Source organism: Magallana gigas, chromosome 4 (assembly GCF_963853765.1).
Source record: "Magallana gigas chromosome 4, xbMagGiga1.1, whole genome shotgun sequence".
In the NCBI taxonomy this organism is placed as follows: domain Eukaryota; kingdom Metazoa; phylum Mollusca; class Bivalvia; order Ostreida; family Ostreidae; genus Magallana; species Magallana gigas.
Genome location: NC_088856.1, coordinates 24500541 through 24526995, shown reverse-complemented (window position 1 = coordinate 24526995; position 26455 = coordinate 24500541). Strand labels below are relative to the sequence as shown.

General features: G+C 34.8%; 2 protein-coding genes across 5 annotated transcripts in view; both read left to right on the top strand.

The window, feature by feature from the left end:
- LOC105345323 (4-hydroxybenzoate polyprenyltransferase, mitochondrial) overlaps nt 1–26455 on the top strand; it is a 281500-nt gene that overhangs the window by 41194 nt on the left and 213851 nt on the right. The window lies entirely within an intron of this gene.
- On the top strand, nt 14626–25975 carry LOC105348887 (uncharacterized). 4 transcript variants are annotated; one of them, XR_010713010.1, is made up of 12 exons: nt 14626–14689; nt 15266–15433; nt 16379–16638; nt 17441–17585; nt 17691–17864; nt 18170–21266; nt 22437–22502; nt 22610–22676; nt 22795–23036; nt 23808–23952; nt 24356–24490; nt 24888–25975. XR_010713010.1 is itself a non-coding variant. In XM_011458482.4 (8 exons), exons 3-8 carry the CDS (start codon nt 22497–22499, stop codon nt 25127–25129), a joined length of 837 nt encoding a protein of 278 aa, XP_011456784.3. In that variant the 5' UTR covers nt 21092–21266; nt 22033–22095; nt 22437–22496; the 3' UTR covers nt 25130–25975. The 4 variants fall into 4 exon arrangements, 2 of the variants coding, with proteins under 2 accessions (XP_011456784.3, XP_011456785.3); XR_010713009.1 differs by lacking the exon at nt 14626–14689 and having other exon boundaries at nt 15107–15433; XM_011458482.4 differs by lacking the exons at nt 14626–14689; nt 15266–15433; nt 16379–16638; nt 17441–17585; nt 17691–17864 and adding an exon at nt 22033–22095 and having other exon boundaries at nt 21092–21266.

Below are 26455 nucleotides of genomic sequence, written 5' to 3'. Positions count from 1 at the left end.
TGGCGCCCAACTCGAGGCCCTGAACTTGCCATTTATTCCGAGAATTTTTTTCCCGTAGAGTAAGCCTGTATCATTTTGTTTAGGGAGTTTGCGTAAAACGCGTTGAGGCCGCCATTTTTGGGGGCCCTCGCGTGGTCAGCTTTCCTGTTAGTTTTTGTAAACATTGAGTCAGTTTTAGCTTTGTTTGTGCTACTTGCTTTGATTTATCATCATGTCATTTGAAGAGGCTCTGTTTGCTTTGGGGTTGGATGAGAGATCGCCCCGATTTATGTCTATGGCTCATGGTAGGGATGAGTTGTCACGGGGTATTAGGCTCGGCTGTGTGTACGGGCCAGATCCCGTAAGTATTGTTAGGCAGCCCACATACTTGGACACTACAGGGCATTGTTAGAGAAGGCTGTGTTGAGAGAGCACCCCACAGATATTACATAGGTCTTCTTCATGTTTGGATTGAGTCTCCTGACAGATTTGAGAGGGGGAGGGGTGAAACTATAGATCCAGTTCGTTTATCGGCCAAGGGTTTAAGTTCGCCAGTTGGTGTTAGGGACTTTGTTCCACCTAGTGACTATTTAGGGGTCCCCATGTCACAATGTTCCCATGTGGCCCTTAACCCTGAGGAAACACCTACTGTCAGGGATACTACTTTATGCCCACCTGAGCCTCAGGGGCAAACCCCAAATTTGTTGGATTTTGACCCCCTTACTACCCAGGATTCATCCCCCAGTAATCCAATGCCCACCGGCCCTGCATGGCCCGGATGCAAGTCCTCAGATAGCCAACCTGTCTATTCGCAAGGGGTTACACCAGAGTCTATGGATGTAGGTCAGGGGCAGCAGTATGATAGACCAGTTCAGGCAGTTGATTTAAAGCCCCAGATTCCACCCACCCAGAACCCCACTGTCCCAGATGCACAGTCTCAGCTCAGTGGTGGCCATCGAGATGATCGGTATTCACCAGACCCGTTTGTTATGGGCGGATGCTCGGATCATCGGCCTATAGTAGTTATCCTGTATCAGTACTTGAGGTCCCCTCCCAACCTTGTCATTTTGGAGGTGAAGGAGGTGGGAGAATGGCACGTGCATATGAGCCCCCCACCACTGAAAGACCTTTTAATGTAAGTCACGCGCGGATTCCCGCAGCGTCTCAATGTCCCTCAGATTACGCGCGGATACCTGCAGCGTATATCCATCCCCCGGAATACTCGTGGAGACCAGCAGCAGCCTATGGTTTACCTGGAGATATGCAGACCCCTGCAGCGCGCTACAACCTCCAAGAGTTTGTTGCACCGCCAACCAGCTACCACAATCCGACAACCTGGAGTAGGCCGAGGTATAAGGATCTGCATTTTGATTGGAGATCCAGCTGGAAGCTATTCCTGCACAAGTTTGTTAGATTGTCACGACGCCAGCGCTGGACAGAGACTGAGCAACACGACCAGTTCTGCTTCTTCTTGGAAGGAACCGCTAGTGAGTACTACACTCTGTTACTGGAGACCAGCCCTGATTTGCGCTTCGCCGACATCTTGAGGAAGTTTGACAAGCGCTTTGGCTCAGCAGCACCTGATTTGGCCCACCAGCTCAACTTCCAGCCTGCAGTCCAAAACAGCGGTGAGTCCCTGAGGCAGTGGTCAGACCGAGTACTGACGTTGGCTACTCGTGCCTTCCCCCAGCTACCGGATGTTCACTCTCAGGCTATACCCCGCCTGTGTTACGAGGTAGAGGACCGGGAGGCAGGCCTGTATGCCCTGGATGGCTAGCCCATGACTGTTGATGAGGCTGTAGACCGGATGCAGTTCTACCGGCATTCCCGACGGGGCAGACCCCCATGCAATAGGTACAATACAGTGAGGCGTTTGGTTGTAGATGAGGAGTCGAGTAAAAGAGATGGGAAAGCCGAGAGTCAGATACGGGAGTTGATAAGCTGAGTGCAGCATCTTGAGAAGACGCTAAAGGAAGTTCTCGATTCGGTCCGGCTTGGGATCCCGACGACTTCTTTCCCTAGATGGCAACCTGGCCTAAGAACAGGTCAGTGTTTCAGATGCGGAAAGACTGGGCATTTCCGTAAAGAATGTCCTGCTGTCCTTAGACGGAAGACGGAAGTAAGCGCTGGAGAGGTTGTAGATCACCCCTGCGTAGCCGTGGTGCCTGTCAAGGAGTTGCAAATGAAGAGACCAAGACTTGCAGTCAAGCGCCCAGCGGGCAGCTTCGCACTGTGAGCTTACTTACCCAGGATGAGAAGACCAGTTTCAGGAAGCACCCTGCAGATTACTTATGTGTTGTGGACAAAGACGCTCCTTGTCCCAACATAAGGCGCAGGAGGAAGCGTGGTAGGCGTATAGGATGCGACACAGAAGACCAAGTTGCTGAAATCCTTCTCCACAGATCCTGATGTCCCTGAAGAGGAAGTTACTCCAGTGGTCAGTAATTGTCGGCTGAAAGTGCTGAGCAGCAAGGTGGTTCCTACGGAATCCAAGTGCCCTGAGGCCAAGGTCAAGGATGACATAGTGGGAGACTCTTGGCCCCCAACCCAGGGTGGGCGTCTCGGATGATCTGTTTGTCATGGCAGCTCGGACTGCCAGTACAGCCAAGCTGAAAATACCAGTAAGCAGTCTTGAGACAGCGGTTGAGGATGTCCATGTTCCTGCAACTAGGAACTCCCTTGCTAGTTGGAAGTCAGTTGGAAGAGGACAGCCTTTAGGAGCAGCACCAAACTTGGAGTACTAGTATCTCCCTTCTGGTGTCCAGACTAGGGTGACAGACGCACGGGAGATGCCGTCGCCATCTGGATTGTGCAGGGCGTGTCTCGTGGATCAGACGTAGTAGAGCTGCCCTTCCCGGACTAAACCCGTAACCTAAGAACGACTTGGACTGTCCCTGTATTATTCTGTTAAGAATTTTATAAGAATTACAGAGTTAGATGTTTTTGTTATGGTGTGAGTGTTTGTTTACTAACGTGTAATTTTTACATGTTTACTGGATGTTTAGACTCGCTCAAGGTTCATGTGAGACTGGAAAGGATGACTGAATTTATCAATTTAAAAAAATAACAGATTGTAAATTTTCAACTCATAATTCAAATCAGGGTCTAATAAGAAACATATCATATATTCTTGTGCGGAAGACTCTAAATGTATAGTCATGAATACCCTGTAGACATAACTTCAAGTAAATACAATTGTATACTTCAGACTTCAGAGTTAAAACATGACTTTAATATCTTTATGATGCCGATCATTGTATCATTAGAGAGGTTTAGCAGACCAACGGGTACCCGGTACAATACATGTACTTGTACATGTAGGTTACAAGTTAGAACTATGCGTACCACTCTACCAGTTCACATAATTTTTCTTGTTTAGCAGTTACGATGTGTACTTAAATTTTCCTTGTTAATGTTTTAAATGTAATTTTTATATTCTCTTTTTTTAATCTGACTTCTTGCAGTACTGGCGTGCGAGCAGTTCTCGCCAAGGACCATTTCTCGCTGGTGCATTGTTACATCATATTTTCGTATATAATTTTATGTGTTGATAAATGACATAACAATGCACTGGTGCTCGGCGAGAACTGATCGCACGCCAATATTGATTAATTACAGACAAAAACTGAAGGTTGCGAGTGTTATTTTTTATTGAACAACATTGTTTAAATTAATTCTTTATATATGTGACGGTCAGACCGGTTTGAATACCAGTGCCAGATAGCTCAGTTGGTAGAGCACCTGACTGAAGCATCAGGGGGCCCAGGTTCAAATCCCGGTTTGGTCCTTCATTATTTCTCCCATCGATCCTGTTACAATATTGGTGTTGTGACCAACCCCTCGAACTGACAGGTTAACTCCTGCAAGGGGGGAGGAATGTGACGGTCAGACTGGTTTGAATACCGGTGCCAGATACATATAGCTCAGTTGGTAGAGCACTTGACTAGAGATTCAGAGGGCCAGGTTCGATTCCCAGTTTGTTCCATCATCATTTCTCCCATCTTGTACATATATATCAGATATATGACAGATGATTAAGGGTCATCACATGTTTTGCAAGATGCAATAAGTGTTAAAAACCTTTGCTTTACAACATAATACATTTATGTGAATATTTATGTTTCATGATATTATTTGGTGTGGTTTTCTTGACATCGTCGCAAAAACAATTTACCCGCTCCTAAACCACAAACTTTCTTATTAGTGGATTCAGCTTACCGCTGATTGGCTGCTGTTGCAGCAGACGAATAATATAATTATGCACGCACAAAACAGAATGAATTTATCAGAGAATGAGTTGGGTTTATTTCAAATGTTGGAATTTGGGTATTGTTTTAAAATGTATACATGTGACAAAACATATTTGTTTTCCCTTGGACTGAAAGGTCACACTTTCATTGGTTTAAACATAGCACGTGATTGCCTCATATATCTCTATATTTGTTCGGTGAGAAATAATATTTATATAATAGTGTTGTGTTGTGCATGTTCTATGCCTAAATAGTAGTCAGGGTTTGATACATAGTGCACGAGCCGGAGGCGAGTGCACTATGTATCAAACCCTGACTACTATTTAGGCATAGAACATGCACAACACAACACTATTGTTATTATTATGCCGACTGTTGAATATACTGACGTGCTTTGCTATATTTAAGTAGCTGTGGCGTTCGAGTGTTGAAAAGTCCCTATAAATTATCACTGGAAAAGCTAGCTTTTTAGTTTTTTTCTTCAAATTAATCAATTGATTTGATTGTTTATTTAATCAACAAGTTGTTGTACAATGAAAAGTCAACAAAGGTTTATGTTCTTTTCAAGAAAACGTCTCGCTTGGCCTTACCGAGAAAACTCGAAATGTTTAGCAGACGAAATCTCATTGAATTTTTTTCTTGTACATTCTTTATCAAGCGTCATTTAAAAAAGCGTTTTTGTGATTCTCATGTAAAATTTCTTTGAAAAATGTTCAAACAATTTGTTCAAAAGTTTATAAGAAACTTTAACTTTAAAATTACCGTCAATAATGAAGTGTTTTTGGAAAAATGAATAATCGTAATTGCTTGATGTCAGTCGTATATATCTACGTTTTATATCTATAAATACCAGAGTTTATAATAACGGCTAATATAGCGTAGCGGTAACGCGTTGGGCTTCAAGCACGAATGATTTTAGCATCGTGAGTTCGAATCCCGCTGTCGGCGACTGAAAGATTTTCGTTGAAAACATTTGCCGTGCTCTATTTCGGCATAGTATGCTTACGCTATATAAATCCTTTAGTACTATGCGAAAATAGATGAGTATTGGATATATCGTGACAAACTGACAGAAGGCATAATAATAGGCAATATGGCCGTCATTGGCCGACGCTTCGCTTACTCATTTCGACATTTCACAGTATTTAATAATACATAAACTTCTTAAAGTATTTGGAGTAGTTGCCCTTTGAAATTCTTTAAAATTAGAGTAGTTGCCCTTAGAATATTGACGTCACATTGTTTTGTCTGGAGCAGAACAAAATAGCAGCGTCGAAATTTGCTCAAATCTCTGCTGGGGAAAGGGAGAAAACATTTAAAATTGAATAGCAACAAAACATTGTACCGTAGGTAAACATGAGTGAAGCAAAGATTTTGAAAGAGTATTTGAAAGGTGAGATTGAAAATTTTAAAGAGTTTAAATGAGTTAAATTGGACGAAATGTTAGGCATCTTGTACATGGCTTTGCGTAGATCATCGCTATTTGTAAATAAATATGTCGCTTGATAGTCCTCGGGAAAACAAAACACTTATTAGGTTAGTAACCTAATAAGTAATAGTGGTACACACAGCTTTAGCTTTATGAAGAAAATTTGGGTTAGACCATATACACTTCCATGCAAGTAAATGATATTTACAAAAAACTTGCAACTTATGGCGCACGAAATATACACTAGTTTTATAAAGATTGACATACATGTAATGTACCACATTCTGTGAAAAATAATCTATTGACAATTCTTCATTAAGTTTACTCATACATGTTTTATGCTTATTACACATAGTATTGTTTTTAAAACATGTAATTTATAAGAATAGAAACAAAAACCCTCGCTAAATTTATTTGCAAAATAGAAAACCAGTAGAATTGATAACAAGTGAAAAGCTGTCAATGTGACAGCAAACCGGGTTTTCTTTTATGTGAACTGTATCCATGTCAACCCGTATCCAGTAAAATGGATAAGGTGAAAGGGTACCCTATATGCAATTTTTTGCCAAAAATGACTAAGTTCAAAAGCTGGTATTTTTTTCATAAATAATCAGAAATCAAAATCCTAGCAATATGCACACCTCTGATATATGTACCATAATCTGCAAAAGAAAAACTTCCTATCTTGAAAACTGTATGAGGAGTTATCCGTACAATGAGGGTACCCTATATGTATGGAACGCCAAATTAACATATATTCAAATATTTGTACCTATCTTCAAATAATTGTACCTATCTTCAATTAATTGTACCTATCTTCAAATCATTTGAAGATAGGTACAATTGAATTAAAGATAGGTACACTTATTTGAAGATAGGTACAATTGAATTGAAGATAGGTGTAAATAATTATACCTATCTCTAAATAATTACACCTAGGTACAGATGAATTATACCCAGGTACAAATGAATTATACCTATCTTCAATTCAATTAAAGATAGGTTCAATTGAATTATACCTATCTCTAATTCATTTGAAGATAGGTAAAATTCATTTAAAGATAGGTACAATTGATTTGAAGATAGGTTCAATTCAGACATATCTACAAAGGATTTGAAGATAGGTACAATTCAATTATACCTAGGTTCAATTCGTTTTGTGTATTGTTGAAAATAATGAACGCTCCCTTGAAGTGACGGAGTTAGTAGTTAGGGTCACTATATACCTAAATAAAAAACTGGCTTTATTTTTTTCCATAATTTTATCAAAGAATGTATAATTAAGTTGATAATCACTCTATTTATTAAAGCGGTAACAATTATTATGAGTTTTTGTTTGTTTTTAAGGCTCAATCTTTCGAAAAGTTGACAAAATCATGTTGCCTATTTTATCATCCCGATCCCGATTTTATTTCTAAGTCACCTTTCTTCAATCTTTTTTTTATCTTTATTATTTATAAATATATAAAGGTGTTAAGCAGTAATGTCACCTCTGATTTTTTTTTTATAGATCTTTAGGACATCCCTTTTACACTAGGTTTTCAGCATTGAAAAACCAGTATAAGCTCTTTAATTATTTTATAAGATTTTTTTCGCGCCAGTTGTGACGTAACGGAAATGACGTACTATACAGGGAGTATTCATTATTGCCAATATTTTAGTAATTGAAGATAGGTTCAATTCAATTGTACCTATCTTCAATTCATTGCATTTGTACCTATCTTCAAATCAATTGTACCTATCTTCAAATGAATAAAAGATAGGTATAATTGAATTGTACCTATCTCTAATTCAATTTGAAGATAGGTACAATTGAATTGAAGATAGGTACAATTGAATTGAAGATAGGTACAATTGAATTGAAGATAGGTACAATTATTTGAAGATAGGTACAAATATTTGAATATATGTTAATTTGGCGTTCCATATATATGCAATATTTTGCCAAAAAATGACTAAGTTCAAAAGCTGGTATTTTTTTCATAAATTATCGGAAATCTAAATCCTAGCAATATGCACACCTCTGATATATGAACAATTAATCTGCAAAAGAACAACTTCCTATCTTGAAAATTGTAGGAGGAGTTATCCGTACAATGAGGGTATCCTATATGCAATATTTTGACAAAAAATGACTAAGTTCAGAAGCTGGTATTTTTTTAAATAAATAATCAGAAATCTAAATCCTAGTAATATGCACACCTCTGATATATGTGCAATTAATCTGCAAAAGAACAAATTCCTATCTTGAAAACTGTAGGAGGAGTTATCCGTACAATGAGGGTACCCTATATGCAATATTTTGCCAAAAAATGACTAAGTTCAAAAGCTGGTATTTTTTTCATAAATAATCAGAAATCAAAATCCTAGCAATATGCACACCTCTGATATATGTACAATTGATCTGCAAAAGAACAACTCCCTATCTTGAAAACTGTAGGAGGAGTTATCCGTACAATGAGGGTACCCTTTTGGCATCCGCCCACCCACCCGCCCACCCGCCCGCCATTTTCACCATTTTAATGACCGGATTTTTCCGTTGGAAAACCCTGTTAAAAAATGGTATACCAGAAGCTAATACATGTACTTTGATGCTGTTCGGTGGGTAAATATTCCTTTGTAATTTACGAATTGAAATATTGACTGTTGCACTACAAGTAATAAACTCTCTCTCTCTCTCTCTCTCTCTCTCTCTCTCTCTCTCTCTCTCTCTCTCTCTCTCTCTCTCTCTCTCTCTCTCTCTCTCAATTTGATAAGTGTCTATACCTATGAAAATTTTTTAATATTATATTATGACTTGATATGCAAATTTTTTATCTTGTACTGCCTCAGTGTTATGTCATGTATTGGGATATGTCATACTTATTACACTGCATGGTCAGTGTATTTTTTCCAGAAATACTATGCATATGTTAATGTAAACACAGCTATTACTAGTACATGTATGTAAACACAGCTAATTATTGTTTTTTATTTCAGCTCAAAACAGACTCTTGTTACCACATGGCACCACATGGCTTGTACCTGTTGATTCTTGTGGGTCAGCTCTTGAGAATAACCTGTCACCTCTATCCACATGCATATTCCGTGTGTTCTACATACTATTTACCGGTAATTCAAATTAAATCTTATAATGCATGAACAATAATGGAACTTGAAGAAAGCATCATGCCATGTTGTGGTTTGTGTTTGATAAGAAATTATGAAAACAAAATTAAGGCTGTTTAGAGAAATTCATAATTGCTGTGAAAATTTGTTTTTCAATAGAAGTATGCAATTATGTTTCCTTTATTTTTTATTTCATAAAGACATTTAGATGTGTTTACATAATTGAAAAATCCCCCCCCCCCCCCCTTCTATCCAATTGTCTGCATTAAGATTACATGTAGGATATGTAAATGTACATTTGACTTTGAAATAACATCTGCTATGATAATTACTTTTGAAATGAATAAGAAACAACCTATTTCTACCTATCTATGGTATATATGCATAAAAATAGTATTAAAACATGTCAAATTTGAACATTTTTCATGGAAATCAACTCTGTCTCCAGCTACCTGGGTGTGTTTGTATTTAATTTTAATTTAAGGCAGAAGTTTAACTTGTAGGTTGTAACTTACTGTTTTAGCATGGTTAGAAGGAGACTAGAAATCAGAATAGATTAGATATTCACTTAATATGATTGTTAGCTTACTTTTTTTCATGAAAACAAGAAATCACAAGCAGGACAGCTGTCATTTTGTTAATTAAAATGGTACAAATCATACAATAAACAAATAAAAAACAAGTTTTAGAAATATTGATGATTGTTTTCAAATATGTGCGAGAAATGACTCAAGGAAATTTGCACAAGTTTAAAAAAAATTAGGTAAAACATTTCAAACCATGACTTTTTATGAAAATCAAAAGATGGGGGGTGGGGGGGGGTGTGGGGGTGTCACAAATCAGTATCTACCGGTATTATATTTTTACGTATAAGTATCCTGTAGGGACCCTCTTAAAGTTCCTGTGTAACTATTTTTTATACCCGTAGTGTACCTCTCTGGACACGGTGTCAGCTACAGTACGTATTGGTCAGTTCTTTTCTATTGTTTGATTACCTTATTTAAACTGCCGCATTGCAGACCTGGCAGACAGTGGCCACGTTTTCTACATGACAGGTCCCTATCCAGTTTCTGGCAGTCCATCGCCGTGGTTATACATGTCCGCCACTGTCTCACGCCATGCCATATCTACCTATATCGTCCGTCTTCTCACTGGATTGCATCTACTTGTATTCTACATGCCCGTGATGGAGACTTGGGATACCAGAAAACTTAAACATTTTATTGTTCATGTTATGTATAAATTATGTATATTTGTTTGGTTTTAATTTATATAAAAATTGTAAATATAAATCGAATCCTGTTGTGTATGACTGAACAGTCAACAGTCACGACGGCGGTCGTGACAAAATGGTGTCAGAAGTGGGATATTTACGTGACGATTTTGAAGATGTTTTATCAGATGTTCCTGGTGTGACGACTTTGGGAGTCCACGACATCAAGTTGACGACAAATGAACCAGTTCGTACGAAACCATATCCTCTTCCTTTCGTTTCCCGGGATACCGTGTGTGAAGAAGTGCGGAAGATGATAGAAGCAGGCGTAATTGAACCGTCGTCAAGTCCATATTGTTCACCCATAGTTATTGTGAAGAAGAAGGACGGGACTAACAGATTCTGTATTGACTTTCGTGCAATCAATAAAATCACTGTTTTTGATGCTGACACAACCCCTAATGCTGATGACATTTTTGTTCAATTGTCAGGTTGTAGATATGTGTCTAAATTCGATCTTTCTAAGGGCTACTGGCAGTTACCATTGGGGCAATCTTCGAAGGAGATCACAACGTTCCAGACTCCGATGGGTTTGTACCAATTTTCAGTGATGCCGTTCGGGTTAGTCAATGCGTCTGCTAGTTTTAGTCGCCTTATGAGAAAACTTCTGGAAGGGATGCAATGTGTTGATAACTTTATTGACGATGTCATTGCTTTTACTCGTACGTTTCGAGAGCATGTTTGTGTTATTAAAAACTTTTTACAGAGACTTCGTGCTGCGAATCTTACCGTAAAACCTAGCAAATGTTTCATAGGATATAAAAGTCTTGAGTGTCTTGGGCATATTGCAGGAAACGAGGAACTTCGACCATTTCCGGACAAAGTGTCAGCTATATCAAATTTCGCAAGACCTTCTACAAAGAAGCAAGTACGTTCCTTTCTCGGTCTGGTAGGATATTACTCCTACTGTACATGTGATCCTTGACTGTGTTTGTGTACATTTGTATAAACTGATTTTGAACTTCAAATACCAGTGAACTGGTCTTGAGTGAATAAAAGAATTGAAAATCTTAGGCCATTCTTTTTTTCCATTTTAAATGCTGAATAGGAAATACCAAGTTAAAAATCTTAAGCTGAATGTAATAAACTCATGTGAACAAAATATGACTCAAACCTAGGCGAACTGTGAGCTCTGTATCTTGCTTAAAATTCTACGATTGACGCTGAAATCTGAAATTGTGGTTGAACATTAGAAATTCTATATGAATGTTAAATACTTGTACAAACAAAATAAAAGAATGATATTCTGTATATACCAACTCTCTGGGGCCCCCTCTTTATACAATAAATAATGTGAAATCTACATCAATTTTGATAGTTTTTCAGACACGAGTAAATAAAAACGACATCTTTAAAACAGTTTCCATAGTTCTGACACATTTCTGTTGCGGGAATAAAGTAATTATTGCTATTCCATGTAGGAATTTTTAAATAAAAAACAATAACTATTATATTGTTTTTGAAAATACAATAACTAATAAGTAGTTGATGAAAAAAAATGTACCTATATGCTCTCATATATTTCGATCGCTTTACAAAGTGTGTGTGGGGGCGGGGGGGGGGGGGGGGGGGGGCAGAACGAAAATATAGGGAATTGGAAGTTAACAACTTAACAGTGTACCCCTACCTAATGTTTAGTTTTATATCTTGCGTGGGATTTTCTTATTCTGGTAAAAAAATAGTATTTCATGAAGGTACAATGTCAAAGATTACGTGTATGCAAAAATAAGTGTAAAATTCGAATACTTTACAATATTTATTTTTTGTTATTCTACCGAGGGACCATATGGCACAATATCTTTTGAACGCCCATTGTTGCTTCGATGAGAGATGTGGCCCCATGGGCCTCTTGTTACTCGTACGTTTCGAGAGCATGTTTGTGTTATTAAAAACTTTTTACAGAGACTTCGTGCTGCGAACCTTACCGTAAAACCTAGCAAATGTTTCATAGGATATAAAAGTCTTGAGTGTCTTGGGCATATTGCAGGAAACGAGGAACTTCGACCATTTCCGGACAAAGTGTCAGCTATATCAAATTTCGCAAGACCTTCTACAAAGAAGCAAGTACGTTCCTTTCTCGGTCTGGTAGGATTCTATCGCAAGTTCATACCAAACTTTTCTGCTGTGGCAGCACCACTGACAGATCTTACCAAGAAGGGCCTATCAAACAAGGTGGTGTGGGGTGAAGCACAGGAGAACGCCTTTACAGCCCTCAAATCGGCGCTTATGGTAACGCCTGTTTTGAAATTGCCAAATTTGAATTAAACGTTTATTTTACAGACAGACGCTTCTGATTTGGGAGTTGGCGCAGTGTTACTTCAGTATGAGGTTGGTGTAAAGAAGCCGGTCGCGTATCCCAGCAAGAAACTTACTAAAGGGCAAGTCAACTACTCCACGATAGAGAAAGAGTGCTTGGCGATAGTATGGTCAGTGCAAAAGTTCCGGCGATATCTATACGGAAGGGAGTTTCTTTTAGAAACAGATCATCAACCGTTAGTATACTTGACACAAGCTAAAGTATCCAATGCTCGATTGATGCGATGGGCATTATTATTACAACCTTATAGATTTCGAATTATATCTATTAAGGGCTCAGATAATGTTGGAGTCGACTGTCTAAGTCGTTTGTAAATATATCTTTTGTAGATTTTGCTTATGTATTTTTGAATTTTATTTTTGTTTTAAAAGTTCTTCGAACTTTTTTTTGTTTGGGGAGGTGTTGTCACAAATCAGTATCTACCGGTATTATATTTGTTTTCTTTACACATTAGTATCCTGTAAAGGCCCTCTTTTTTTTACGTAGTGTACCTCTCTGGACACGGTGTCAGCTACAGTACATATTGCATTAAATTCATACAACTTGTATTCGTCTTAATTGAAAGTGCCTTATGGTTTGCGTGTTTGAATTCACGTTTGTAATAGAGATAGAAGAAAGAATTTACTCGAATAAGAAGAGAATATTGCAACATAGAAATAAGCAAGCAATAAAGAATTAAAGAGAATCAAAGTTAAATTAGATAAGCATGAATATGAAAACAATAATGTGACATGCAAGTCTAAATGTACTGAAGAATAAAGAAGTAAGCATAATAAGAATAAAAGCAAGATACATAGAATTTTGGCGGTAATTCCCTTCCATAGATTTTTGGCTGTGTATTGGAATGCCTTTAATTATGTAAAGTATTGAATTTGACACATAAAGTGCCACCTGCATTGGCGGATCCAGAAGGGGGGGGGGGGGGGGGGTCCGGGGGTCGGACCCCCCCCCCCCCCCCCTTTCTCTTGGACATATGATTTTTTTTTTCGAAATAAAGTACTACCGTTCAGCATCCGGTGTATACTACACTGAGTTAACATGTGGGAAATTAAAAAAAAATAAGCAGTATCTTTAAAAACACAGATTTATAATAACATCTACAAAATATTTTCTACTCTATTTCTTATTTAAAAAATTGATTATAGTTCATACAGTTTTGAAATGACAAACCATCGAGTAAAACGACGTTCAAGTACGAGTACACGCATTCGTTTTTACTTTTAAAAGCCGCTTTCAAATGCATTATTTAATTAATTAACTTAAGTAAAGTTTTAATTCGTTTTATACAAAAAATGCAAGCTACTTTCATACCCACAATAGAAAGCCTTTTTTTTATTTCCAAGAATCGGAAATTCTGTCCAAAAATACCGGCACGGTGTAAAGGGTTTATATGTACACCTTTATGAAAATGCACAACTTTTCAAAACTCTACTAAATAATTATATGATCGCATCTGTACTAGTGGCGGATGATACAGTAGCGCACCCATTAGAGAGATCAAATCAAGTTCCCTGGGACGACAATTGCTTGTACTATTGTATTACACATGTACAAGCTATTCAGCAGATAAATTATCCCCTTTCTTTTGTCATATCCTATCATTTAGACCTTTATTTAAGAAGGCATTCGATAGAAATCAAAATCGATAAATAGTTCAGAATTTAAACATCAAAGACATTAAAAAAATCACTAAAAATCCATTTTTATAATAGTTTGTCGTAATTGGTCTGAATTATTTTTTTGTTATTTAGTGGGTTTTTTTCTATTAAGCATACACGCACTTTTTCATTGCTGGAGACTTTATTTTAAGGCTAGAAATTATGCAAATCTTCCTTACCTAAAATAATACTGCAAAACACTTAATAATGCAGTACACTCTGATGTTGAAATAGAAATGAAATAAATAGTGACGAGATAAATGTTTACTTTTACGCACGGAAAACGTTCAAATGTCTTTGTTTATTGACAAATGATGAATTTTGCACGTATTGGTTTTCATCAATTGGACCCCCCCCCCCCCTCTTTTTCCAAATTGCTGGATCCGCCTCTGACCTGGTCACTCTGCTGTACGCAATGGGTTTTACATGGCCTGTAAAAATTAACTGAAAATAATATTAAAATTGATATAAAGGGGCCTTTATTTGGTAATTTGTAAATACATTTTTATTTTCAATGTGTTTAACTTACGCAAACAAAGATCTTTGTTTGAACAATTTATGGTCACCGGATCATAAGGATATTATACTTACCTGGTCATTATTCTCCGCCGGTGAGGTATGCGTTACCGCTAACAGACCTTTACTATTCTTGGGCAGTGTATCGATTAAATACAGGTGAGTTTAACCCAATGATTTTTTTTTTCATTGAATCACAGGCAAAGAAGGTATAGAATTGTAGTAGATATCAAATAATTATAAATAGACATAACACAGGTAACTGGAAACTCTATATTACATGTACGAGCGAAGCAAGCGAAGGTAAAAATTACCGCCACCACCCCCCCCCCCCTTTTTTCCTCCGGAATTTTTATTTGGGGGAGGGGGGTCTACTTACATAATTTTGATTTAAAATTGGCCGTTTTGAATCTCCCCAAGAAAGATAATTTTGATCCACATCGGATATTTTGTTCATTATAGTGGAATAATTAATATTGACCTTGGAAGTAGGTGCATTATTCAGTAACGACTTCGACATCGCCGGGAGAGTTGTCTCTCTTTGCGAGGTCATTCTGAGGTTAAGTAAATCCCCACTCTAAAACGTTTGGCGCTTACTTTCATTTTTGTTCGGGACGGGAAAATAGTTTGAGGATTTGTGGCCTATTTAAATCAAACTTTTGGAATATATAATTAATTCGTTGCATTAATCAGTTGTTAATGTATGTACACGTGTTTAAATATTTGATATTGCAGAATATGTGTAATTGAAGAAAGCTAGAAGATTTGGAAGAAGTAGCGGGACATTATATATAGTGATGACTGTTGGAAGCCCCAAAAGATGTGCTGGTTGGGTGTTACTATCCTCTGTGATTTTTTTGTACGTGTATGTGCATCAAGTGGAGGCAGTGGAAACTGTGTCTTGTGAGTTGTTGAAAATAAGAGCTAGGCCCATGGGCCTCATTGCTCACATGAACATAATGTTTATTTCTTTGTCAAACTAATTTGATCTTTTTTTGCCTTAATATACCGTATATTTTTCTAATAATACAGCTGTACTATTTATATATTAACTTATATCACCCAACGAAACTTTAATCATAACACGGAAGTGTCTTTCCCTAACCCCACATCTAACTCAACTCTGAAATTATCAAAATATGTTGCATCTATTTTATTTTCATAATGTACGGCAAGTCTCATAGCTTATATATAATCTTTACAAAAGTAACAAATGTTTGATTTTTCCCTTAGACTTTCAACAAAAAGTCGACATTTAAAATGAATATTTTTTTGTTTGTTTGAGATATTAAAATAATAAGTTATGATATTTCAACTGCATCATATTAATAAATAAGCATGTGTTGTAGCATTATATTTTTAAATTATTGAGAATGTCATAAAATGTATTTAATCATGATTGAATAATTTGACAGACAGTAGCCAAGTTTTAGACCACTTGCTCTACATTAATATGTACACTCAATTTAAATATATTTAATCAACTTAACATTTTTTTAAAAAATTTAAAATGAATCCAAGATAAATTTGAGAACCATGAATTGCTGCGAAAAAAAATCATTGTGATACAACATGATCGCAATAAATTTTTTTTCACTTTTACTGAAATTGAATGCATAAAAAAGAAAACAATGACAATTATTATTAATACCTTTAGCTAGAAAATAGTTGCAACAAAATTAAGAGTTTTATAATGGATAAAAGATAAACATGATAAAATTAAAATCATATCTGTTTTCATCTACTATATACATATCAAATAAGTCTTGAATGATTGATCTCTGATTTCTAAACTATCCTAACAAAGCCATTGACAAAAACATTTCTCTCTTTTTTCAAAAATACTAGATGAATTTGGGAGGAACTGCACTTCAAGCTCATCTGAGACATATTATCATGGAGATGTCAATGAAACTCGACAATTTGATGTCACATATAGAGGAAGAGCTCTCAAATATTACTGTGCAAGCATAGGCTTCAAAGGTTCTGGGAAGGGTGGAAGCCTCAGGGATGAATATAAAGTGTGTGTAACACCAATATACTTCAACGACCCAGGTTGTGCTGTACAGCTTAACTTTACTGATGATGTGTATGCTGAAACTTTTCAGGTATTGTGTGATATATCATATAACAAAAAAAAAATTATATTACTTGCACGCATATTTTTTTGATTCATGGATATGTTTTAAGGTAGTAATATACATTTCATTTTCATTTCACGACCATTAATCCTTGAATGACTCAATGCAATACATCTGTCCTCACCCTGTTTATTGATAGTAAACATTGAAAACGATGTGAATGTATAATTAAAATCAGACAGTGGCTGGAACATGGATCATGAATCTACAGGTTACCAACTTCAATGTCCCTGCCTACATGGTGCAAAATTTAGAGAATAAAACTACTACATCGTCTACATATATTTTAACTACAGTGTACCTTTGGTACATTTGACAACATTGCTACAAATGTATATAAAAATCATACTAACTAACAATGCAATAACTTACCTTATGTTTGAAAATGAAACACATTATACATCTTATGATAATACTTTGGATCATTTGGTAAGATATATAAAGTATGCTGTTGTTAAATTTTTAACTCAAAGAATACTTTCTATTTGATAATTTATTGGACAAAAATGTGTAGTGTCTCTGACAGAAGAATTAGAGATCAAGTTGGTTGATGTATCTGAATAATTTCATTGGCTTACCTGAGTTAACGAAATCATCTTTGGTTGAAAATAGTTAAGTATCTTTCATATGAAAGAATCTTTTCAGTGGAGACACATAAACTTTTAATCTGTTATTAAGGTAAAATATGTGGCACATTGGCCTATTGTTATTTTTAGCCTGCTTTTTTATCACGTGAAACATGTTTTGATTTATATTTTCTTTTTTTCAGACTATAGATTGCCTAAACAATAATGTAACAAAGTTTTGTAATGGACAAGATAAATATCTTTACATTGACTTTGAGTTTTTAAATGAAAGTGAACTCTCAAGAGCCAACTTCAAACTCCTTGTCACAGCTGAAAAGGTGTACAAATGTAAGTTTTGTTTCCTTAAAAATCAATGGTGTTGCACACATCATCAATGTACAATTACTGAGCAAGGCTGATACAAATTAATTTGTTGATGTTTTGTATTTTCAGACGAAGAGAGTTCAGATGCACTGGTGTATGGAATTGTGGGAGCTGTTATAGGAGTCATCATTATCGTTATAATCGCTGGAGTAGGAGAGTTTATATCCAGAAGACGAAAAAGAAGGATGCAAAATAGGAGGATATAAAGAATGACCAAAAAATGAATGTGAACCACAGTACAATGTAAGTACAATTATTATTATAGAAAATAAATTTAGATGGATAAGTCATTGATTTAGAGTAAAATTCATAGCTTTTTATTAGTATTTAGATGCAATTTATTTCTGTTATTTGCAAAGTCTTTGTCAAAGCCATTACTTTTAATCATGAAAAAAAAAAATGGATCTTAAGCTCACAAGATCTGAATAAAACACAATTGAGTTTTTTTCAATGACTGTTGCGTCAACATGTGGTCTCTGTTTTTATTAATTTACTGTTTGAATGACGACGATAATACTAGTAAACACCCATGGACATGTTTCTTTCAGGTGACAAAATTGGTCAGTAAAAAGATCCAATAGCAACACAGTTGAGAGTGTATATCAACAAATGTCTGATTAAAAATGATGGTATTTTTTAATATAAAAACTTTATATATAAGAATGTATTGTTATCTATTGAACATCCTTTTGATATACAGTTTATAATAGGATTTTTTTTTTAGTTATATTGTTACAGAAGCACTTGGTTGACGATTTTGTATTTAGGTGCATTCACTTTGTCTACTAGTTTACTTATTACCTCGATATTATATTTCACGAAATGAAAAGGGAATGTTTATATTTTATATAAGTTTGGCATGGTAAATGAAAAATCAATAAAAATGTTGATGTGAGATTTAATTTTTTTTGTCAGGGATTTTTTTCAAATGTTAAACAGAATTTTTTCCCATAAACTTGGCTGGTCATATTTGTATTATTTTTTTTTCTACTCTTTTATACTTTGTTCTGTTGTATTCATATTCGAAGTAACGTTTAGATAAAACATTTCAAATTAATATATTGTTTTTTTAATGCTTACATAGCAGGGTATAAGAGGTTTTAATTTATCTAATAAATGTATAAGTCCCATGGAATTCAGATGCATTAACTTTAAATGAAATAATAGTAAGTATGTCTGCCCCATTTGTAATATCTAAATAATTACATATTCGTGTTGACTGAAGAAAATTATTTCCATTACCATATTCACGAAAAATTGTATTTATATTTATTGTTTCTACTTCATGGTGAGAGAAAACATACGAGCAATTGAAACAGAAATCAAGTTGACACACACCTAACAGATAACAACCGCGCAAACCGTTTGTAATTTTCAAAAAGTGGATTTGTAATAAACAGGAAGAGTGGCATAAAGTGACCTTTTAAACAACACCAGTTTTTGTATATCAAATATTATTTTACATGTAGATATCAAATCTTTAAGTGTAGAAAAGTAAAATCTCAAACATGTAGACAACGTAAATATCAATCCAATATCCTTTATAGGTATAAAAGTGTATGATATCTATAATAACTGTTCTCTGATTTAAAAAAAACCCTCTTGCTATTAATGCCTTAAAACAAGTTTTTAACGAATATACACAAATACTCGATACATCAAGCATACCAGCGTCTATTTCAATTCCTGGTTTGCTCACCTGCTTCTGCTTGGATCATAAAACAACTAGAGGGATACAAAAACAAACAAACAATATAAAACAAAAGAACAAAACACACACACACGAAAAAAAAACACCACATGTGATTCAGACTGAAAACACAAAATGAATTTTGTTTTGGCCACATGACATTGCCAACCTTTCAATATTCGATCAGTCAATATTAAACGTCATACTGTAGGGAAAACAGGTTTCTTGTTAAATAAGGTACATGTATTATATTTTTGTTTTCGAAATAACATTACAGATATGATAGATAGATCGACGATTGATTGTGATACACTTGCTAATATACTGGGTACTTATAACAGGGAAATACATGATGTAACGCATTAAACACACCTTATTCTCTTGGATTAATCTTTATTATCAAATTAATATCCGAAGAATGACCAAGGCAAAAAGAAATAAAGATTTGCTTATTTTAAGTATCGGAAGATTTTGGTACTAGATTGGTTGTATATTTTTTAACAAGACCTCAGAAGATTTTCAACTCTGTGTACATCTAAATTGAATTCTAAACTATTACATACGTATATTTCTGTTAATATGAATTTTTAGAAGGAAAAAACACCTAGCCTGATTATGATCTGACCGAAACATGATACAGTGCAACACAAAACAAACGCATTGATTGGACGACAGTAGAAGAATGGTTTAATTTTCGGTGTGCGTGATCAACGTCCTTTGAGTTTTCTGCTTCCGGAAACTTGAATAAAGTATTGACATATATTACATAAGAGTTATTATGATTTTTTAAGTGCAGTTCAGTTTTGTTTTGTAAAATATTCTGAATTTAATACGGGTCCCTCGTAAAAGAACGTATGGCTGATACCCTTCTATAGTTTGCAGGACCGTTAAATCAAAGAAGCCTTTTGTATATTAAGGACAGTTAGCTTTCTATCTAAACAGAAACTGATAAAAAGGTGTTGTTTATGAATCAAAATTATTAGATATCACTTGCCGGAAAGATGAATATACACCGGAGAAGAGACCCCACAAAACCTAATGGGACAAAACGAAACTAAAATAGAAGAAGAATCATTAAACAAGAACTAATATCTATGAAAGGATATTAAAATGAAGATCAAATTATTCAGAGAAGAGACGCTAAAAGGTGTAGAGCAAGAAGTACATAGGAGGGTACCAATGCAACTTATATGATAACAGTTGGTGACAACACATGAGTGTCTGGAAATGGACGAGGAAACACTAAAAAGGCAACCTTGTGGCTTAATATGCATTTCTCCACAAAGGCTTCATGTTACTTTAAAAACATTTGTTGAACAATACAACAGTTACTGCAATTTCTTTCCAAAGAATCTGTCAAAACAAAACAAAAAAGAAAACAATTAAAAAAAAACAAAACCAAAAATAGCAGACACGTAGCATCGTTTTTGAAAGTTGGGGAGGGGGGTGGCAGACTCATCCAAAAATTTCTGACAAGCAAAAAAAAAAACCAACAACAAAAAATGGTAACAATTCACTTGTCACACTTTGTATTTTAATGATTGTATTTAATAGTCTTCAATAAAACTTGCAGTATGTATAACAAAAACATATCTTCAGATTATCAATTAGCACATTCATAGGATATTAAACCACAAGAAAAAAATTATAGTCTTACATAATTGACTGGGTCACATGCAGTTTACATACCAGTATTTGTTAAATAATTAATGTGACATTCTGTCTTGAATTACATATTTTACCTGAACAAAAACACAATCTGACCAGGAAGAGAAAACAGCTTGTTTCTATTCAATACGGCAACTCATAATTCAATGCAACACGATATGGTAGATAATATCTTTTGCAGTTGTATTACCGATTGAGGGTTTCGTTTGCTTTTCCGGGTTTAGGTTTTACGCTCTTTGAGTGACCAACGGTCTAAGGAGGTAAACGAGGAGGACTGAATTATCAAGGTACATATATATAATTATTTATAATAATTTCAATGCAACATCAATACATTTTAGTTTATATACGAACAAAAATGAAATGCATATCAGACGTTTTCTTCGTTTTGTTTTTATCATTGTGCAGTATATACCGTGCTTTTTTGTTGACAAAATAACAATGGCTTGAGTTAATTGGGGAATAAGTATACTTAAATTACTTTTGTAATATGCCTGGTTGTTTAATATTATTACATTAAAATTTTATTTATCTTTTTTTTTTGTTTAAAAACAAAATCCTAAGATGGCCTTAAACAGTGTTTTTAAAGTATTTGATACCTTTGACAGGGTGGTACTAGTGTGTCATATTAACCTCAACAATGAGGAAGTAGCTAGGCGCTTTGGTTAATATGAACACGGTCAAATAACCATCTCACCCGTGAACTAATGCACGTTTTTTATTACGTTATTGTATCCCTTTTCATAAAAAAAACGTGCAGGTGACATTCATTGTCATTGCTATCTGATGCCTTGAACGTGTTTTTAACTGAATGCATGTAAAACGAGTAAAGTAGAGCAGTAAACCAAGAGGCCTTACCTTTGGGGTTTATTTTCTTCCTTTATCTGCTTGAGTGATGTTTTAGGCGTGCACCTTCTTTTGTTACACGGATTGTTATGTGTAACTTTTTACAAAGTAATGTTAAGTTCATTGATCAACATTGACCATACTCCTTTTTATAATTATATGTTGATTTGAACGTACATGTATGTATTTTATTATATGTACAAAAAGATAAACGTATCAATTGGATTAGGCAGCTGGCATTGCTTCTCCATAAGAAACTTGTCATCCATGGTCAGTACATTAATGTAATGTTGATACACTGTATAAGTACAATTTTGTGTGCTTTTTTTTTTTTTTATAGACAATGACTACTAGTTTGCAATTTATTTCATTTTCATGGGTTATAATTTCTTACTTTTATGATATATCATAAGTAGAGATAATTGCGATGTATCAACTCGCATTTAGATTTTATGTACCGGTAATATGAAAAAAGTTATAAATTTACAGTCAACATGTCCGTCTCATTTTAATGGGTTTTTTCACGTTTCAAAAAAAATGTTTTTAATTCATTTGTTTTCCAAATCTATATAATAATCAGTATGCAATATACTAAAATTATTCTATTTCAGACCGAATCCAACACTTGTGATGTACATTTGTGATTATCCACCATCAAAATCAAAAACGATATGCAGGTAAAGTTAATAGTTGTTTTAATTTTAGAACAATAAAATATACCTGTAATCCATGTCAGATGTGAATGAAGTTCGTTGATAATGCACGTGCACGCTTTTTGTTTCAGGTGACATTTACGAATCAAATCGCACTTTTGGTCTTTTTTCATTCCGTAGCAGCTTCGCCGACTATTTGTGAGTAGCAATAAACTACAGTAAACTACCAGTAATTATCCGTTAAACTTAACATATAAGAAACGCTCATAAATAAAAAAGAGGAAATCAATGTATTTACTAACTTATATATCTTCAGACTCCTTCGGTAGAACGTGCTCATTGCAACCTCATCAGGTGAATGAAGATTCTGTGTTCTATGTTTCGTTTTATAACGCCAGTAATCCCAGTCAGATTTGGTGTTCGCACATAGCCTTTAGTGGACATGGTTCGAATTCCAAAGACAAATACCAAATCTGTACGACTCCAAAAATGTTTCTGGATCCATCGTGTAATTTGAAACTAACTCTAAGGAACGGTTTAAATGGCACGATTTTCAAGGTAAGTATTTCTGATGAGTTTCATGTAATGATGATGATGATGATGATGAAGATGTTGATAAAAATTGCTAGCAAACACCAAAACAATTAAAAGCAGCTCTTAAACAAAACTAAAAAGTAAATAATGGTAATGGATTTAGAAAGTCGCACAACTGTACATCTTCATAGCAGCTACACTTGTCATGTATAATTATACATGAACAATGCAACTACCTGTTAACTGTAGCAGTTGTTATTATACCTGATATCCCACCAATAAGTCAAGAATAGGCATGTTTTAAAATGACAAAATACTTAGTAATACTTTGATTTACGGTCATGATTTCATTACAACTCATTAACAAGCACTACAGAAACTACAGTTACTGTAGCTAAAAATATCGTATTTCGAATACATATGATATACTCCAAGTCTTGATTTATTGTTTTCAACTGAACATTTGTCTTCAAGGACTGTATTTGGAATGTTCACTGCTAGTGACCACATATTTCTAAAACGAAGTTTGATTTTTTTTTATTTACTAAACAGTGCATTTATATTAGTTTATTTTTCATGAGGTGCCCACAGGGGAGTGTATATTTTTATATTTATTTATTTTTTATTGGGGGGGGGGGGGGGGGGTTCTAGTAGATCTTCTGGCATCTCTCTAAGTATTAAATATGGTTTTAATTCAAGTTTGTGTTTTTCCATGAATTATTTCAGTTTGGGCTGACAGTGCTTGTAAATCAAATTGATTGTTCTTGCCTTATATAATGTTGTTCTTGTCTGTAGACATTTTCCTGTCACGAGAAACCAATGTCTAAATTCTGTGCTAAGCAAGGAGAGCATCTCTACTTTGTCGCAGAAATCCAAACAACAGAAAAATGGACGCCACCATATTTTTTGTTCCATGTGGAAGCTACAAAGACCTATGACCGTACGTTACAATGCACAAGGATACTAAATACATATTATATAAAATCATACATAAATTGTGGCTCGATTGTCATCAATACCTGTATGAATAAACGTAATTATGATCAATCTTGATGCATGTATATGCATACCAATACCAGATATTTGTTGGGTTATAATCACCAAATCCATTAAATATTTGGAACAATCAACGCATTCAGAATAATAATTTTTTTCCCTAATATATACATGTAGTTTTCTGGACTTAAAGTAGATTTAACTAGTACCTCTTAATATATACCTTATACATGTACATCAGATGCAGTTTTGTGCATATTATTAATCTATTAGAATTGCTTTAACTTTCAGTGACGTGCCTACTTTTTGATTGTAATTTAATACCAAGGTTATATTTATCGTTCAAGATGTCATTACTGTTTCTGGAATATGTGGTGGTGTGTTCGGAGTATCCATTATCATCATAATTGCTGTCGCCTTGAAGTGCCGTAAAACGAAAGCGTCCAATCCATTTATGAGGCGCAGATTTGGAAATACTCCAAGTAACATTCATTTGGCATGTTGAAATAATTGTAGTTGCCTTAGTGCATAACATGATTTTAATTGCTGATGTTTATCAACAATACTGACAAAACGCAGCGAGTTATTATTTATATTACAGATCAGACATACTTATCTTATTTAACATAACTAGATGTTGGAAATTTTATTTTCTTTATCATGAATCAGATCGTTAACGTAAAGATTTCTCGTTTTTTACGAAATTTCCATTTTGGTATTAAAAGCCCCTGATCGATAAATTAATTAAAGCACACTAGTTTTCGTTGACTATCGTCATTATGTTTAAATTGATCCTTTATAAATACTGAAAATTTATGAATTTGAACTTCTTTGTAGAACTGTGTATTGTTAGCAATGTAGCAATTTTCTGTATTCCAGTTTCATTTTTCTGCAACAACGTACCATGTGATCAAGAAAGTAGGACTTCCTCAATGAACTCAGGGTCAGCGTCTCCAACAGATGACATCCACTCGTCACCCATACATTCCGGACCTGACGTTATTTTGGGTTCACCATTCAACGATTCCATAAACTCTTCTGGACGATCTGTGTTTTCGAGGTCTCCGCCACCATATGTGGAACAAGATCCACCACCGGAATACTCCACAATTTGCACATGATTATCGCATTAATGAATGGGAGAGGAGGAAAGTGCTGAACTGTTTATTTTATCTCTGTACATTTATAATTAGAAGAATGAATGGTTTATCACCGAGTCTTCTTTGGTTTTATGAAGTTCCATTGTTTCGCTTAATTTTCATAACTTCTGTCTTACCTCTGACATTTTGTCAATAATTGTAAACCTATTAATGTATATTTAAGCATTGAATCATTAGTTTTTGAAAGATGTGGTCTCATAACTGCAACGGTGTGTGCATACAAATTGAATAACGCGCGCTAGCTTTGTTTACTTATATTTACGTTTTTTAACGTTTTTTCCTCTCTTCAAATATATTTATTTTCAAAAATATCTGCCTTATTCAACGAGTAATGCGCAATTAACGGAACAGCCATTGGAACTGTCGATTTATGCTGACAAAAATAGTCCACAGCGTTTTAAATCATTGTAACACAATTTTACTTTTCATTCTGTAATCTAATGAATTTACTTTTGGTATACTAAAACAATAATCAACTGAAGTCATTTAACAGTTAGAAAATATTCACAACAATGAAATATTAATCAGCGTAAGTATAATATCATGTTGTAATCCGGTTTGAAGTCGCGAGGAGAGTCAGTCATGTTCTTTGAGAAATACTGAATGTATTCATTTACGCACCAGATTTGGTGATTGGGTATACTGTGTTATGCATAAATATCACTCAAATCAATCAATGCAATTTGATAGGGGAAAAGAAAGTGGGTGTAAATATACAGTCATGTTTACATGTACATGTACATACCTCATGTACTGTCATTTTGATGGTGTATCTAATTGAAATAAATTTGATTTGATTTGTAAATCTGAAAAGAATTAAGAATTAAATTCAATCAATATTATAATTGTAGTGTTTTGCACTAAATTTGCATCAACCCGGTAAGTTATATTGACTTTTAATTTGAAGCAACCATTATATTAAGTGTCTGAAATGGTTTATGGTGTGATGGATATCTATGACGTATTTATTTTATCGTGTTGTTTAAACACAAAAAGCATATTAAGCCATATGATATTTGATTTTTTTTTTTATCTTTATCCACTTGCCAAGTGTATAATAAATCAATTTGAAAGATAATTTCGTGTTATAATCTACATTATTATTAAACTTGTATATGCATTTTCAGTTTTTTAAAATATGTATAAAAGCCAGTAGAGGTATACATGTATAATTTATATGTCAAATGGTATGAAATAAATATGTATAAAAAGAGGAAGACCTAAGTAAAATATCAAAGTAAGATTACATCGGTATGTTATTAATCTTGATCCTTGTAAGTTTCTTTT